At 47.8% G+C, this 17,281-nt stretch overlaps 1 protein-coding gene across 1 annotated transcript in view; it reads left to right on the top strand.

The window, feature by feature from the left end:
* The first annotated feature begins 931 nt into the window (after window positions 1-931).
* The window catches only part of CDCA5 (cell division cycle associated 5), a 156,362-nt gene continuing 140,012 nt past the window's right edge, over window positions 932-17,281 (top strand). The window contains exon 1 of the mRNA XM_069644941.1: window positions 932-1,092. Coding sequence (XP_069501042.1) covers window positions 939-1,092 — 154 coding nt within the window. The 5' untranslated portion in view covers window positions 932-938. The remainder of the gene's footprint in view (window positions 1,093-17,281) is intronic.

The following is a 17,281-nucleotide window of genomic DNA, read 5'->3' as shown; positions in this document are numbered from 1 at the left end:
TTTACAAATTTGTATTCATGTTCTTTGGAAATATTTTCTTTGCTGCTGATCAGTAAAGTTGAAGAGTAAGCATAATCCTTCGCCTCCGTGTCTTTAATAGAATTATGACTTTCTGTAACGAATGTGTGGAAAATCTGAATTGTACATGCAGTTTGTTTTAAGATGTAACTTAAAATAAAAAAAGGAACAACCTTGAACCATGTAAGAGTACCCATTACAGGTAGAATTTGGACTTTTAACGTCGTGAGACGTAATGGTGCAGTGCTTGATGGAGCTATCCTGATAACAGGAGGTCATGAGTTCGAATCTTCTGTAGAGCCTTTGAATTTTATTTTTACAAAAAAGGTATAAAATTGGCGTTTCGTATTTTTATTTTTAAAAAGGAGGATTATAATTTGAAAAACGAAGAGACAGACTTACCGTGACACATGAAACCTTTTTTTGGGGCATGGCATATGACACCTGCTAGTGGCACGTGTCACTTGTAGTGGTGACATGCAGTGGCACGTGTCACTGGCATATGACACATGCCATATTAGGCTCCAACCCCTACTGGAATCTATAGGGAGCCTTAAGAAATTGTCATTATCACATTGGAGCGCTCGACATTTCATAAACTGTAAGTGTCATGGCTTAGTCGAAGCCTCCTATTTTAATGACAAGTTACAGTTTATGAAATGTCAAGCTGTGTTCCGTTGTGGGTATAGATAAAACACTGTTTATTATTCTGAGAGAAAGCTTTACTTCTTTCAGAACATAACGTGTTTATCTATTACTACAACGGAGGCAGTTCAGTACTCTGCTGCTTTTGTCTGTGTCAGCTCGGCAGGCTCAAGAGGGTGGTGCTCAAGCTGAACACAGCCAATCAGTGATGAAAAGGCGGGCCCGAACACAGCCGAAGACCGGGATTCTTCAAAGGTAGGGGTACTAAATATTACATGACACCGGGTTTCAATGGGCGGGTTATTTCAAATGTGTATCCCGACATGCACCTCGCGCGCACGTATAGCGAAGCTACTTGCCGATTGAAAACTGGAGCCGAGTTGAGAATGCCTGGCTGTAGGAGCCGCTGTGGTGGCAACCGCCACCAAGGTCAGTGCATGTTATGTGTTACTGGTGTAATCGTTTAAGTGAGAGTTGCTGGCGTAGGGGACAGTGAGGTACCGTGTTGAGTCGACATCGAGGCGCTCAAGGTGTCTTGATATAGCGGTGCATTATGGTGCCCGTGGTTCCCTGGAATAGAGCCTTCAGAAGGATTTTTGTCTTGGAGTATCGCAACAACCTCCCTTCGCTGTCAGGGAGATCTCGTTCTCATGTTAGTTAACTGGGCACTGGTGGCATAGCCGTATACTGTTATTGTGTTAAAGATGTCTAAGAGAGGGAGGTACATTGTTGGTATGAGGAGGGAAGGGTATTATTGCTCCCTACCACACAGGGGAATGGCTATTGGCCGGAGGGGGACAATATTGTTTCATCAAAGGAGAAATACTAAACGGGGTTTGTAATCGAGATTTGATGAGCAGGAACTAAAAGTATCTCCTGGCTATCGGGCATTACCCAGTGGTGGAAATTGAAAAAATGTGGTGTGGGATCTCACAACCCAAGGGCCTGGGTGGGAAGGAGTTTGGGGGATGGGCGTGCCAGAGGGGGCGGGGCTCGTAGTGGACATCCAGCAATGCTGGAATACTTAAAAAAATAAAAAAGTGCCTGTGACAGCAGCATTGTCTTTTACTGCTGGCTTTGGCACTGGTGTGTCATGCACGATGCTCGCTATATGTACAACTGAAAGGAATCAGTATTGTGCATTAACAGTGCCAAAGCCGCTGTAAAAGTATTCCAGCGCAGTTCATGGGCTTGGGCGGCTGACTCTGGCCTGATCCCGAGATCTGGCTCCATATCTGGTGCCGGATCTTGGATCTGCCGAAAGCCGGCCCAATGACCAGCGCTGGCATTACCTGGTGTGGTGAAGTCCTGTTTAAGGCTGTGAGCCATGATCTTTTCATGGCGTGCTCCCAATAAAAGGAACCTCCTGCCGGCACGTACGGCACTGCAGCGGCAGACTCCATGAATGGAAGTACCTGTGCCTGGCTCATTTACTGTCTGTAACGATTTGTGCGCACGGCCTTATGTCTGTCTGAATTGTCTGATCACGGATCGCTATGCCAAGCCTGGCTGATCTCGGCAACTGTCTGTGTGCCCACAGCAAAATCCTGGTGTGCTGGCCTGTGTGCCCACAAGGCCACCCACAACAATAGCGAAAAAGGTTTTGGGTCCCTTGTGATGCTGAGGACAGTCGCCTGCTAGCTTGACGAGCCCTGCAGCTGCCGACGTGTGTCTTGCTTGGCGTTCCTCCACACCACATAGAAGAGCCTTAACCTGCTGTGTGCGGTGGTGGCCCTGTGTTGCTTGTGTGACAGTGAGCGTTTCCCCGCGATATGGCCGGGCCGCGTGGGCGATTAATTCTGTATGCTCTGTGCTAAGGGCTGAACAAACAGGAAGGTGAGCTTTGTGCGCTCCTACACTCCGTGATCAGAGCTGAAAGCCAGTGAGATTTGATAACTCCAAGGAAAAGTGCATGTTGGGTGCCCCGTGAGAGAGCTCGATAAAGGGGGAAGTGGTTCTTATCAATGTTCCCTCTAATTATTTTTCTCTAAGTGCGGAACTGGTTGCCTTTCGTGCACACTTTATTTTCCATGTGCGCAATTGACTCACGAGGTAAGCCACTTTGTGAGCATGCGTAGTTAGTGAGCTACCATCTCCCAAGAGAGTTTGTAAAGAAATTGCCCCTTCCAAACCACTGCAATTCTTTAATAATCTGTATAAAAGGTGCATCTTACAACACTTTTTCCAAACACATAGATTAAAAAAATATATTTTATTTGTGGTTTATAAGGAGAACTCAACCAGTTCAAGACCAAGATGTGCCACAGTAACTAGCAAAAGTACTCCTGTGCAGAGGGAAATGTGTGCTTTATGTTACTGTAAAAACACTCATGTGTATTACAAAACAACAAATATTGCTTTTCATAACTGATGTGGCTATCAAAAATTAATAAAATATTTGCAGATGGAATCAAGGCAACTAAAAGGAATGTCAGAAAACATGCCAATAGGAGTTTGTGCCACTTTAATGAAGTAATTCATGGGCCACCTGAGAACATGCCTCTTATAATTTAGGATGATAATTGCATCAGAATAACTGCACCACAGAATGTGATCAAAATTCCCTAGCTTCTACTTAATATCCACATTATGTTGTCCTGCGAGTTGCTCAAAACCAACCTTACAGCTTAGAGACATCTACACCATCAATTTTTAATCCCTAAAAACAGAAACATATTCCCAATAAAAAGGGGAACAATGAAAACATAGGAACCAACCCCTGGCTTCTGCCCACAAAGCTCCAATGATATTTCCTTGAATCCGTTAACAGCAGAGCAGTGGCATAGGAAGGAACTCTAATAATATTTCTGACCGATCTAAAGATGACTTTTAAGGGAAAAGAACATCTTTTAATAAGCATAAAGTATTCATGTTGGCAAAGCTAATTACTTTTTACATCCTGAAAAATAATTTCACTCTAAGTAGGAAGCACATTCTTATCAGAGCCTTGCTTGTAACCATGACATAGGAAGTAAAATGACTGGGCACATACAGCCTATAGTTTTGCCCAACCTTCCTTACCACAGCCTAGACAAAATTCAACAAGAGATGAGGTTTCTTATCGAGCCCTGTTGAAGTAAATCACATATGTATGCATTTTAGGTTAATGGCATCAATTCTCAGAGGTACACCAGCTTGAGAGCCTTCTTCTGTAACTAGGAATCCCTATGTAATTAATTATCAGTTAAACAAGATGCAGGGGGCTGATACAGTCAGTAAACACAGAACACATGTTTACATTGACATGCCCTCAGCAGCTGAGCATAGAAACAGAACATGCAGTCCTCTAGACTGTTACTAGAGTTTCATTTCCTTCAGCAAACACACATTTTCTGCACTCTACTGCCAAAACAACTGACTTGGTTTTTCAAAGTTACTGATTTGTCACCCGCAAGGAGTGTTCTCCTGTGCCTTTTCACCCATGCCCTTCACCAGCTCCTCTGCTCGCCTCCAATATTAGTTGACAGGGCACTGTAAAACATGTAGCAGTGACACTCACTGAGATTATTTGCATACCCATAATACTTCACAAGCAAAACATATTTAGTGCCTCACCATTATATTATATGCATTTTAAGAACATGTCATGAATCTGCAGGTACACAATTATTTTGCAGAGCATACAAGATTGTTTGCAACTTATTTCACCTTTATATTGTTGGGTAGGTTTATACAACTGATAAGTGAAATCGTTTTTGTATAGCATTGAGTTACAATATGATGTGTTAAGGTCAATGCCCAATGCAGCTCTGAACACTTAGAAAGGATGCAGATTGTGTGAAATGCATTCTACTGTGTGAATATCCGTTGCCCTAATACTATATACAAGTAATACCTGGCACAGCCCATACCCATTATGCCTTGCAGGCCAAGTAAGTGATATTGCAATATTGCTCTCCACTTATTGGGTAATGTCTGCAATGTTAAAGTAAGAGACGCTGAGCATGACATTGGGCTACTCAAAATTCTTAGAGAGCAAATTTAATATTTGAGTTTTATAATGCGCTAACATGCAAGGGACCACTTCAAAGCGCTTGCGTGACATATGTACTAAGAATAGGAAGCATGGGATGAGGTTACACATCCAAGTAGTATGTTTACCTCCAGTTGGTATCCGATATTTGAAATAATTAGGTTACATAGTGTGGGTGATGCTTTTATTATTAATATTATGAGTATTTATTGAGCACAGCCCTGGCTCCGGGAATCACCAGAGTGCTTTACAACCGTAGGGGGGAGAACACAGTGAGGGAAACAGAGACACAGGACTGGGAGCTAACAAGCGAGGGCAACGGCAGCCAATTTTCAGAAAGAGATCTACAAGCAACCAGGGGAGGAGACAGTGGGGGGCAGATCAGCGTCTCAGGTACGATGGGGAGTGGAGGGTGTGTTGACCCATGTGTTAGAGTCATCATTCCTTGAAGAGGAAGGTCTTGAGCTCTTTCCTGAACTGTAGCAGCAATGGGTTAAGTATGATGGCAGGAGGTTCCAGAGTCTTGGAGCATAGTCTGAGAAGGCTGTTCTTCTCATTTTTTCCTTCCTGCACCGTCGGAGTTCAAGCCTTTACGCTTCCTTCTGGTGGATTGCAGGCATCTGGAGATGCTGAGTTTCCTAGTGAGGTAGCTTGCAGACTTCAGGGTGACAGCCTTGTAGATGATGCAGCAGGATTTGAAGATTATACAGTCTTGCAGCGGGAGCCAGTGAAGTTGGAGGAGGTTCAGGGTTGAATTTCCAGCGTCCTCTCATGAGTTGTGCTGCAGCATGCAGGACACATCTCAGGGGTGGCATGGTAGTCTCTGAAAGGCCTTCCAAAAAGGAACTTTTCATAAGGCGATAAATAACAGAAGTTCTGGTACTTGAACACTATTCAAATTACAAAAAACATAAAATAAGTGGATGTAGGTACTTGTCTGGTAACCTTTCGCAGAGCCAAGAGAGGAAGAGTCAAGGTTATCTGGTAATATTTAAATATGTTTTGTGTTAGAGTAAGTGCGTGGTAGACTGAAGCATAGGATTTATGGGTAGGGAGGGAACAGTAGTTGGTTAATGTGTGCAAGCATATCTTAGATTTTTCTGTTCATGGAGCCACATTTTCATATTAGTTTTGACCTCTTGTGGTTGCATTCTGTTTTTAGGTTTCTAAGGTCACGCTTGCATAGTAGGATAATGTAAATGAGCTACAACAGACTATCATGAATATTTCGTTATTTTAGGAGAAAGCAAATGTCAGGTAATTGCTGTGGCTCGTACCTTATTGAATCTTTTTGCATAGATGAGAATTGCCTGCGTGCGCTGCTAAAAACTTCTGAGTGGCACCCAGAAGGAAGTTGGGCAAGCGTACATGCGCACAGCTTACAGGGAACATTGGTCCCTGTACGCTACTTGTTCGGAGCTGAAAAAAGCAAAGGTGCCTGCTGTGTGTGCTCAGTGATCGGACCAGTAAAAGTAAAAGGTGCCTGCTGTGCGCTATGGATCGGAGCTGGACAACAAAAAAAAACCCTGTGCTGTGCGCTCTGTGAGCCGCGCTGAAGAAAAGGGAAAAAGAGAAGGGAAGGGAAAGGTGATTGCGATGCGCCCCGTGATCGGATCCAGAAAGAAAAAGAGAAGTGAATCCTGTGAACTCCGTGCTCAGAGCAGGGTAATAAAGATTTCAGCACGCCATGTGATCAAAGCTATGAAACAAGAGAAAGTGATTTTAGCATTCCGTGATAGGAGCTGAAAGGAAAAAAACATTGTAGGGCAGTACCTGCATCAGCGCATGGCTGGTGTACAGGGGTGCAGGGTGGTGGCTTTGTGTGTGTCAAGACCATAAAATAGAGAGCACCAGCACTCTCCCAAACCACAGAAGCCGAATGGGATGGACCCTCCCACAGTGGTTGGCACGGGTCCCTGATTTTAGAGATACAGTTAACCAGTGGATAGGTAGGGGCGTTAGGAAAACCGGGAAGAGGGTTAGGTAGCGATATTGTATGAGTGGGGGGAAGTTTAGGAAAGAAAGCACTGTAATACTATGTAATACAAAGCCCTGCAACCTGACTTTACCTATTTGTTGCCTAACCTGCATGAACTGGCCTAAACACTCACCCCTGAACCTGCTTTTGAAATCCTAAACATGTAGTCGTAGGTTTAACATGTCATCATAGGTTAACATTCATTCATCCTCCAACTAGAACAACCAATTACAGCTAGTCTAATAACACAAACCTAATATTCACATGATAATGAACTGGACCCACATTAAATGAACATGGCAAGCGTGATGGAACATACAACTGGGGAATCTCCCCACGTGATTTTATGCATAAGGTTACCTTCTGGATGGAGGCGCTATGCAGGGTCATCCGGCTGATTTTCAATGGGGACAGTTTTGCATTTCTGGGCCTGTTAAGAGGCGTATGTTCTGAACACCAAGGATCATCAGAGATTTCTTTGCAGTGGGGATGCAGCATGATCAGCTGTTTGTTTAACCTGTGACCAGCTCAAAAGTAGGGCATCCCTGGTTGGACTGCTCCATGCAACAGTGTCTGTGCTTTCATACGTGGACAATAAGCTGGTATGAATAGTCCCTTTCTGCAGACCAAGGAGGAGGTGGAACTGACTGTAAGATCCTTCAAGAGCAAGATTGCCTTTTGAACCTGAAGAGGCCACGTAATCATCTGACAAAGGTACTCCAGTTTATAGGCGCAGTTTCGGACTAAAGAAGGTTTGGTCAGTTACAAGAAGATCGTTCTCCATCGGGACTGTGCAAGAGTCGGAGGGTGCAGGGATTGATGACCTTAACGTTATCATGACTGGGCTCTGCTGCACCATCGACCTTGTGCAAGCTCACCTCTGTCACTATGTCCCTCCCACTGCGGATTTCGAGAAGAGAATAGGGATGTTTTGAGACACTATCCAGCGCTTTAAAATTACCCATCTCCTGAAGTGTTTCCTTTTGGTTCCAATTCCACCAGTGACCATCACACCAGATGCCGGGTCCTCTCCCATGGTTTATTCACTATGAACATGTGAATGACTTCAAATTGTAAAAACTTTACAGCTGTTTCAGAGTCTTGCGGTTCTTCCTCCCCTTGGTCTGCAGGATATGGTAATGGTGAGAACAGACAATAACGTTACATTGAGATATGCAGGGTTTGAAATTGCTGGGAGCTATTTAGTTCTTGCTTCTAGACTAGAAGAGCCTGGTTAGCTTGAAATCAACAACCACCATGAGCTACCTTTTGGCTGTCCAGGCCAACTGGTTCCTTACAAACATGCATATGCGACATGGGGCCTCATTACGAGGTTGGCGGTATTACTGCCAAGATACCAGCAAACGATAATACAGTTATCGGCACTCTGTCCTGCGGAATTACTGCTGTATTACGACTGCCAGTAAGGGATGTTAATCCCCCTTCCATGGAGACCAATAGGACTCCATGGGGGTATTTGCTGGTAATACAGGATATTGTTGCCGGTAGGGTGGCTGGAGGTAATTCCAGCCACCCCACCGGCAACCTTGTACTTTGCTGGTGTGGTAGCGTTCTCGTAAACCTAATTACCAGTACGTTCTTGCTGCACCGGCAAATCTAGAATGAAGCCCACTGACTTTTGAGCGCTTTAGAACATAAAGAAGAATTGGGACACATCCAAATATAAATAACGGGCATAAAGTTTGCCTCCTGTACAAGTTAGATCTGTAGTGCGCTGTGTACAGGCTCCTGGTTTCCCAGGAGCAGATCCTGCCTATTGGGTGGTGATTGACATCCAGGCACTGGTTGTGTCGCATTCAAATTCTCTGCAGCCTTCCGTCTGAAGGGACATTTCTTATGAGGAGTGGCTACACACTTATCCTGTAATCACTACCACCACACAATAACAAAGTGCACTGTGTATTTATTTTCACAGCCTTATTTATGCACAAAAGCAGCAGAAGGAATGTACATGTTTACATAAGCTATAGTGTCCCTTGCCACCAACGCCCATCACATGATGACCTATTCAAAGGAGATAAGCTGATGGGCATAATATGAGTCAACCTGTGTCATTTTTATGTAAAAGACAGATGGCTTGACCTTAAGCTGGACTGTACTGCTTTGGGGAAAAGGAGTCACCCAGACATATGACATTTTTACCTAAAAGAAAGATGTCCTGCATTAAGCTACTTTGCTCAGTGGCTGCCCAACAAAACTATGCAATGACCTAGTGTTGTCTTTCAAACCTGTGGTCATTAGCATGTTTCTTGAAAAACGATTCCCCTCTTTGTTGAATGGATTTTGTCCAATGAGTCCTTGCAGTTGCTGAAGACTGATTGGTTATTGTTGATCACGCGGTCAGTTAGAGACCAATAATCTTGGGACTACCAAAGAAAGACCCTATCTCCACTGGAATTTGTAGTTTTTGATCTTTTGTTAACATATCATATTATTGGTGTCATTGCTGCTTGAGTAATAAAGATGAAAGAGCAGCATAATCCTTTCGCCCATGTGTGTTTAATAGAATTATGACTTTTTGGAACGAATGTGTTGAAAATCTGAGTTCTTCTTGATAAACATTCTCAAATACTCTGTTAATGTCACATATGCCTGTATGTAATGCATCAGTTGACATGGGGAGTCAAAAGTAGCTCCTGGTAGCTGTTAGTTGTAAGATACTCGAGCTCCCCTATGTTAGAAGCAGGATCTCCCAGCTATCCTCGGTTTCGAACCCTGCCGTAGCACCCCAATAGCCACATTTCCACATGGGCACACAAAGAATTGCACACCTTTTTCACTGGCGTGCACTTTTCAAACCCACGACACACGTGCAAGTAGATGGTATCCCAACCTGTATGATAAAAGGTACTCTTTACAGTAGATGGAAATATAGACTGTTTATTCTAGAACTGCAAGCTCAGGAGATGGCAGCATAGAAGCTGTGCTCCTGTGCCCTGACTGAAATATACCCCTTGAAAATGTCAGATCTGAATTCAACTAAGACTTCTCAACCAGAAAAGCACCAGAAGGGGAGAGGAGAGGAGAGGACACTGAGACAAGAGATGACAAAATATTGGAATTGCTTACCAAAGTGACTTTGGACATTTCAGAGATAAAGGCCAGAATGATCATAGATGAGGAGAGGTATTCAGCTCTCACTTCTAAGGTTTCTGAGATTGAAGACCATTTAACAGCTTCGGATGAGAAGACTATAAAATTACACGACAAGATCAGTGAGTTGGAGGTGCAAAACAGAAAACTGCTGGATAAACTATCAGAACAAGAACATTTCTCAAGCAGAAACAACATCGGTGTGGCTGGTTTTCCAGACAATGTGGAATATGGAAATCCTATGCAGTTTTTGGAGAAAGCTCTCACCTCGATTTTGAAACTGGATTCATCCATTTCCCTGGAGATGGAAAGAGCTCATAGGTCTTTTGGCAAGAAACCAGCTATGGGACAAAGACCAAGGCATTTTGTAGTGAAGTTTCTCAGGTATCCCACTAGGGAACTGATTCTGAGAACATCACGTGAGTTGGGAGGCTTGGCATGGGGCGGGAATACAATTATGATTTTCAGTGATCTTAGTAAGGATGTTGTGGACAAAAGGAGACTGTTTAAAGTGGTGAAGGAGAAAGATAAAAACAGAAAAATGCAGTACTATATGGTCTATCCTGCAATTTTGAGGGTGGTTGTTGATGGCCAGACCCACTCTTTTGCAGATCATATTGGTACTGAAGCCTTTTTAACAGACTTGGAACAATGTGAAATGGAAACAACATCATCTGGATCCCAGAAGAATACTTCAACAAAAAAAAAGTTGACTCTTAACTTGGCTTAATTAAAAAAAAAAAAAGTTACTTTCCATTTTTAGTGGGTTCGTTCTTTTGACTTTTAATACTTATTACTATTGAATGGAGACCGTTGTTTTTTCTTATCCAAAAAAGGATTTGGAATGTATAGTACAGTTGAATGATACGGAGCATGCAGCAGAGCAAGGAGAGCAGAGTAAAGCACCTTAATGATCCTGCCAGAGGACGCTTAGTCATGTGATCGAGCACGCTGAGGGCTTTCATTTAAGTGATACGCTCTTCGCATACGAGTAGAAGGGAAAGCTGTTGAATGCTGACACCGTACTGTGGATAGAGTGATGTGGATGGCTGGATGGCGTCCATTGCGGATCGGGGATTACGGGCAAGTACTTGTGTTTGTACAGCTGACTTTCGGATGGTTATTCGTCGATGGGAATGACTTTCATGTAGGGGAAACGTTATGATTTTTACAGCATCTCAGTGGATGAATCTAAGTCTTGGAAGAACGGAGGTTTCCTATACTCATCCTATACCTGGCTTAACATGTATTGTACTGTTCATGTTCAGGCACATGGCAAGTCCTGAACCAACATGTTACAACAAGAGCAGAGCACCTCCACCGGCCCAGATGGTATAAAACATTCATGCCTCTTAATAATAACGTTAGGGACCACCAGGGGGCACGGAGCATGCCAGACGTGTAGCTCACGCGCTCCTCCAGCACCGCAGGGCCTAGCAGGCTACTCGGATCCCCGGCTGGGATTAAAGTGTGGCGAGGGGAGGACCCGAGCCCCGTGGGGGCTGCCAAGCTGTTCGAGGGCCCCCGACCCGATCACTCAGGAGTACATCGTCTTGAGCACGTGTGATGCCGGTCTCCCTGCGGAGAGAGTGACAGCCTCGCGGACCCACCAGCGGACCCACCAGCCTCGGAGGGGAAACTGCCAGAGCCGGAGGAACGTTGGAAGCGGGACTCGAGACACCAGCCCCTGAGAGGACCGCGTTGGGGCCCGGGTTGACGGGGCCCGCCCCACCCCAGCACCCGCAGAAACAAGACCGGGACCCGGCACGGAGATCCCCCCCCTGCCGACGCCCGAAAACTTGCAGAAGAGGCTGCCGGGGCGCACCCTCCGTTGCGGTTGAACCCATGCAGGCCCCGAGGCACCAAAGGAGGGATAATAATCGAGGGGGAAAAAAAAAAAAAAGGAACTTGGCCAGGGTCCCCGGCAACCAGAGAAGCCGTGGGGCACCCATACGGAGCCACTGATCCCCCGTGGGGACTGCCGAGGAGCCAGGCCCACCCCCCCCCCCCACCCCCTCACGCACCACAGAACAAAGCTAAGGGGCGGAGCTCCCCCCCCCCCCCCCTCGCCGCGATCCCCGGAGCCTGGAAGGGGGGGGGCGCCGGAACACGCTCCCCGCTGGAGCCGCATACACCACAGGCCCGGGGGAGGTGCGGATCCCGGCCTGGGCCTGCGGCACCTGTAGGCCACCTGGAACTGCATATAGCAAGGGAGCTCTCTGTGGGCCCCCAAGGACTGACGATTGGGCAAGTGCCTACACGCTCGCACCTAACGGGAGGCAGGAGGAGAGGGTGAGGAGGGGCTGAAAGGCTCCTGTAGATACAGCAATCCGGAAAAAGGGAGAGTCTGTGGCCGATAAGCAAATTCTCGGGACCAAGCAAGGTAGGGGCCTATAACACCCCCCACACCAAGGTACATTGAAGAAACAGAGCCCTGGAACGGACACTGGCCACCAGCGCAATCATATCCCTCCAACGTTTCCGCAGGCCACTTACTGCCCCGAGCGAAGCACACAGTGCCACTATGCCCGCTACCACCGACCCTCCCCCGGCAGCGCTAACAAAGGATGATCTGAAGGACATCCTACAAGAAATGAAAGCAATCGGAACGGACATCCAAGCCTCAATAGTGTACCTCAGGGGGAGAATGGAGCCGCTGGAGGAAAAAATAGAGGGGATGGAGAACAACTACCTCCAGACAGACTTGCTGGACATGAAGTACGAAGCAAGGCTGACGGACTTAGAAATAAGAGAGGAGGACATGACCCTGAAGATTGATGATCTGGAAAATAGGGAATGCCGAAATAACCTGCGTGACACAACTGAGAGGGGAGACAGCTGCCGACGTGGGAAGGAAAGTCCAGGGACTCATAAACCAACTCTTCGCACTGGAAGGGGGCAAGGTGGTCCAACTGGAAAGAGCACATCGAGGAGGAGGAGGGGGCGGAGGAAGAGGCCCAAGGTCCATCGTGGTACGCTTCCTCCGCTATAGAGAGAAGATGGAGGTCCTAGAGAAGGCGAAAAGACTGGAGAGCTTCACCTTCGAAGGTGACACAATCCGGATATACCAAGACCTCTCAACCCTCACGCTCACCCGCAGAAGGGAGTGCCGGCCGCTCACCCAATGGCTCACGGGCCAGGACATAAAATACAGGTGGTCCTTTCCATTCGCCTTATCCTTTGAACGTTCTGGTGTAGACTACAGAGTTACTAGTGGCAAAGAAGCCTCGCAAGTGCTGCAGGTACTCAAGGGCGACATCCCGGAGGAGACAATCGAGGTGGACATACAGGCAACGCCGGATGCCAGGAGAGACCCGGGAGGCCCTTGGTCCACAAAGAAGTTGTTGAAGGGCAGGAGGAAATTTAAGAAACCAAATACCCCCACGGTGGAGCCTGGAGACGACTAGGGGGTCATAAACTCTCCAATAGAGAAACTAAGACTTAAACTAGCTACCCCCGGCTGGGGACAGGGACCTCAAGAGAACTGCGGTGGATGGACAGGCATTCACCCTGGTGGCTTGCCCGTTGGCAGGTGTCAAGAACAGGGGGGGAGGGAGGAGGGAATAAGGGTGGGGGCTGGGGAAAGGGTTTCTCAGACTGAACACCGATTCAACCGTGGATGCGAATGGAGCAGCCCACACGGAACTGGAAAGAAGATGCACGCAAGACAAAGGATCGATGACGGGCAACGAGAGAAAGCGCCGGGTCGAGACACTGAGGATAGGCTCGCTTAACGCTAAGGGGCTAAACTCACCAGCGAAGTGCTCCCTCCTGGGGAGAGAAATGAAGAATGCCAATGTGGACGTTCTCTTCGTCCAGGAAACCAGAATGGTGAAGGGGGAGGAGAGGGCCATCGTGGGAGCACAGGTGGGCCAGACCTTCTGGGCCTCTGCACACGTAAAGAAAGGCAGAGTTGGGATCCTTCTACACAAGAACCAGAGGCTCACGGAGGTAAACAGGTGGGGAAGGGAGTATGGGAGGTCCCTGGTGGTATCGGGTAATTTACACAACTCCAGAGTCACTCTAGCGGTCATATACTGCCCCAATGTGGGCCAGATCGAATTCAACCAAGAGGCCATGGGGGAGATCTTGAGCAAGGCTGAAGGTCTACTGTTTCTGGGGGGGGACTTTTAACACCTGGGCCAACCGGGAACTGGATCATAGTGGAGAGGTCACTCAGCTGGGTGGCAGAGGGGGTCGGCCACTCGGGAAATTCCGGGACCTGATGTGGGATCACGGGCTGGTACACATCTGGAGGGAACTGCACCCGACCACAAAGGGATACACTTTCTACTCTGCAGTCCACGGCACTAGGACTAGAATAGAGTACCTCTTCACAGAATACCAGGACATGAGTAGAGTAGAGTCCTGTGATATCCGTCCGGTCAGCTGGTCGGACCATGACCTGGTCTGGTCAGACTTTAGCATCTCAGGCTTGAAACCCAGGGAATCCCTCTGGAAATGTAATGACTTCCTACTCCGGGACGCAGTCTTTATGGAGGAGATGGGTACAGCAATTACAGACTATTTTGAACTGAACGAAACAGGTGAGGTCAACATAGAGACGGTATGGGAGGCGGCAAAGGCAACCTGGAGGGGCAGACTGATCGTGGAAGGGGCTTCAAAGAAACGGATAAGCACCCTCTTGACCCACAGACTGCGGTCAGAGATAATAGCACTGGAGAGGACCGAAGGAAAGGGGGAGGAGGAGAGGGAGAGGGACCTGGGTGAGGCAAGGGGGGAAAAGGCAAGAGCTGAGAGAACTAGAAATGGGCAGAATCGTAGCGAGCCTCCAACACTTACGGCAAAGGTATTACGAAAAAGGGGATAAGGCTGACGCTATGTTGGCATCCAAGCTCCGAAGACAGAGGGCAGAGAGATGGGTGGCAGGAATTGCATGCGGAGAAGAGGGGGAAGAAACTGACCCGGAAGGCATAGCGGAGAAATTCGCTGGGTTCTATGAGACCCTCTACAGCAGGGAGAGGGAAGTGGATGAGGCTGCACTAAGGACATACCTTGATGGGGTCTCCCTTCCGGCTCTTGGTTCCCTGGAGGCGTTGGCCCTGGACTCCCCAATAACAGAAGAGGAGGTCCTAAAGGCAATATCGGGACTAGAGCTGAGGCGTGCCCCAGGGGAGGACGGGTTCACCGCAGGCTTTTGCAAGGCCTTTGGGGGCAAACTGGTGGGATTCTTGGCGGGCTTATTTTCTAGCATTAAGACAGGGAGGCCACCCCCGTCCTTTGGTAAGGCACTAATCACAGTTATCCCCAAGGAGGGTAAGGATCCGGCCGACTGCCGATCCTACAGACCAATCTCACTCCTAAATGTGGACGCAAAACTATTCACTAGGATAGTTGCCACGAGACGACGTTCACATGCCGGGCCTGATTCACTCTGATCAGGTGGGCTTCATACGGGGAAGACTGGGCGGACACCCTCCTCAAAACCCTGCATATTATGAGGGAGGCAGCTCCTAAGGGGGACAACCCGGTTCTGGTGGCCATTGATGCCGAAAAGGCGTTCGATCGAGTGGACTGGGGATTTTTGTATGAAGTCCTTGGGGAAAATGGGGCTCGGAGTGGGAATTAGACGAGCTATCAAGGCCCTACACGCAGATCTGTCAGGGAGGGTCACGGTTAATGGGCGCCTGTCACGAGCCTTAAGCCTTCAAAGAGGGACTAGGCAGGGCTGCCCCTCTCCCCGCTCCTGTTTGCCATGACCATGGAAATACTTGCTAAATATCTCAGGGATTCCCCATTAGTTTGCGGCATAGATGTAGGAGACCGGACATTTAAATTGGGCCTTTATGCAGACGATATCCTGTTAGACTTAAAGGAACCAGCCAGATCAGTCCCAGCCGCCCTACAGGTTATGGAACGCTTTGGCCAGTTCTCAGGTTTCAGGGTAAATATAGGCAAGTCCATGATCTTCCCATTCGCGCAAGACACAGACAAATTTGGGGCGAACTGGCCCCCCCTGGGCCTCCAAGTCTGCACGGAGGGGATAAAATACTTGGGGATTAACATTGTTAGACCACATGAGGACCTAAACCAGACCAATTATCCCCCGCTGTTTGATAAGCTATGCAGAGAAATGGAGGGATGGGGTAAGGGGCAAATCTCGTGGATGGGAAGAATAAACGCCATAAAGATGAACCTCCTCCCCAGGGTCTTGTACCTTTTTTCCAGATGCTCCCGTTGGAAGCTCCGGAAGCCCACCTCAAAGAAGCCCAAAGACGCATAATGAAATTCATATGGCAGGGCCGGAAACCTAGAATAGGATATGAAACGCTCACTCTCCCCAAAGAAAAAGGGGGGGTCTCCCTCCCAGACCTGCGCATATATCACAGAGCAGCCCAACTCAGGGCCCTGGCCCCACATCTCAGAGAAGACCCGGGCAAACAATGGGTCTACCTCGAACTCCCTTCCGAGTCCAGTCACAGTAGGAGAATGGCTATGGGTCCCAATGAAAAAACTCCCAAGAAGAATCCGGGATCATCCAATATTAAGCACAATGTGGAAGGCTTTGGAAGGGAAGGGACATGGGAAGAAGGTGACCACATGGCCCTCCCCCCTGAGCCATATTTGGTCCACGCCAGTGCTGGAAGAAATCCCAGGCCATGAACATTACCAGTCCTGGTTTGAGGCAGGTCTCTGTAGAGTCGGCCAGCTGGTGAGGGAGGACTCCTTTATAAGTATTCTAGAGTTCGAGGAGGCAGTGGGAATTGGTAGGCTCTCCCCACTTTTATACTTACGGCTTAAGGGTATCCTAATGCAACAGAAACATAAGCCCCACATTCAAAGAAAACTCACCCCAGTAGAGAAAATCTTAGACACCCACGTAGATATGAAAGGGCTCATCTCTCTTCTCTATGCTGCCCTCTTGGCCCCCAGGGAGGGATCAACCAAAAGCCTCAGGAGAAAATGGGAGAAGGACCTGGGCTGTGGAATCGGGGACGGTCTCTGGGGGCGACTCTGCAGTAGAGCATTTAAAACATCAATCTCCTGTCAATATAAGACACATGCCATTAAATTGCTCCACAGGTGGCAGTATGACCCGATCACCCTTTCAAGGATGTTCCCAGATGTAGTCCCATTGTGTTGGCATGGATGTGGAGAAAGAGCCAACTATTGGCACATGTGGTGGTCGTGCGGGAAGGTCCAAGCTTACTGGTCTGAGGTGCTCAGCTTGCTCAAGGAAGCGGGGGAGGGGACGTTCCCACAGGATCCCATTCCGATACTCTTTGGTCTGCAGCAGAACGAAGACCACTGGGAAAAGTTACCCGACCTCACACATTCGTTATTGCTCGCAGCCAGAGCGGTTAGGGCAAGAACTTGGAAGCGGCCCACCCTCCCGACAAGAAAAGAATGGGTGGCAGTGGCCAAAGACATATACTTTATGGAAAAACTTACGGCAGCAATACATGGCTCAGGTGCCCAGATCGAGACGGATTGGCTGCAATTCAATGAGAGGTTTGTTAACAGGAGGGACCCACCAGAAGGACCTCGGGGGCACTTGACCCGGTCCAAAACACGCCCTGGTAGTGAACAAT

This window comes from Ambystoma mexicanum, chromosome 2p (assembly GCF_040938575.1).
Source record: "Ambystoma mexicanum isolate Mex_15411 chromosome 2p, UKY_AmexF1_1, whole genome shotgun sequence".
Lineage (NCBI taxonomy): Eukaryota > Metazoa > Chordata > Amphibia > Caudata > Ambystomatidae > Ambystoma > Ambystoma mexicanum.
The sequence above is the reverse complement of the archived record's forward strand: the minus strand, read 5'-3'. Positions and strand labels throughout refer to the sequence as shown.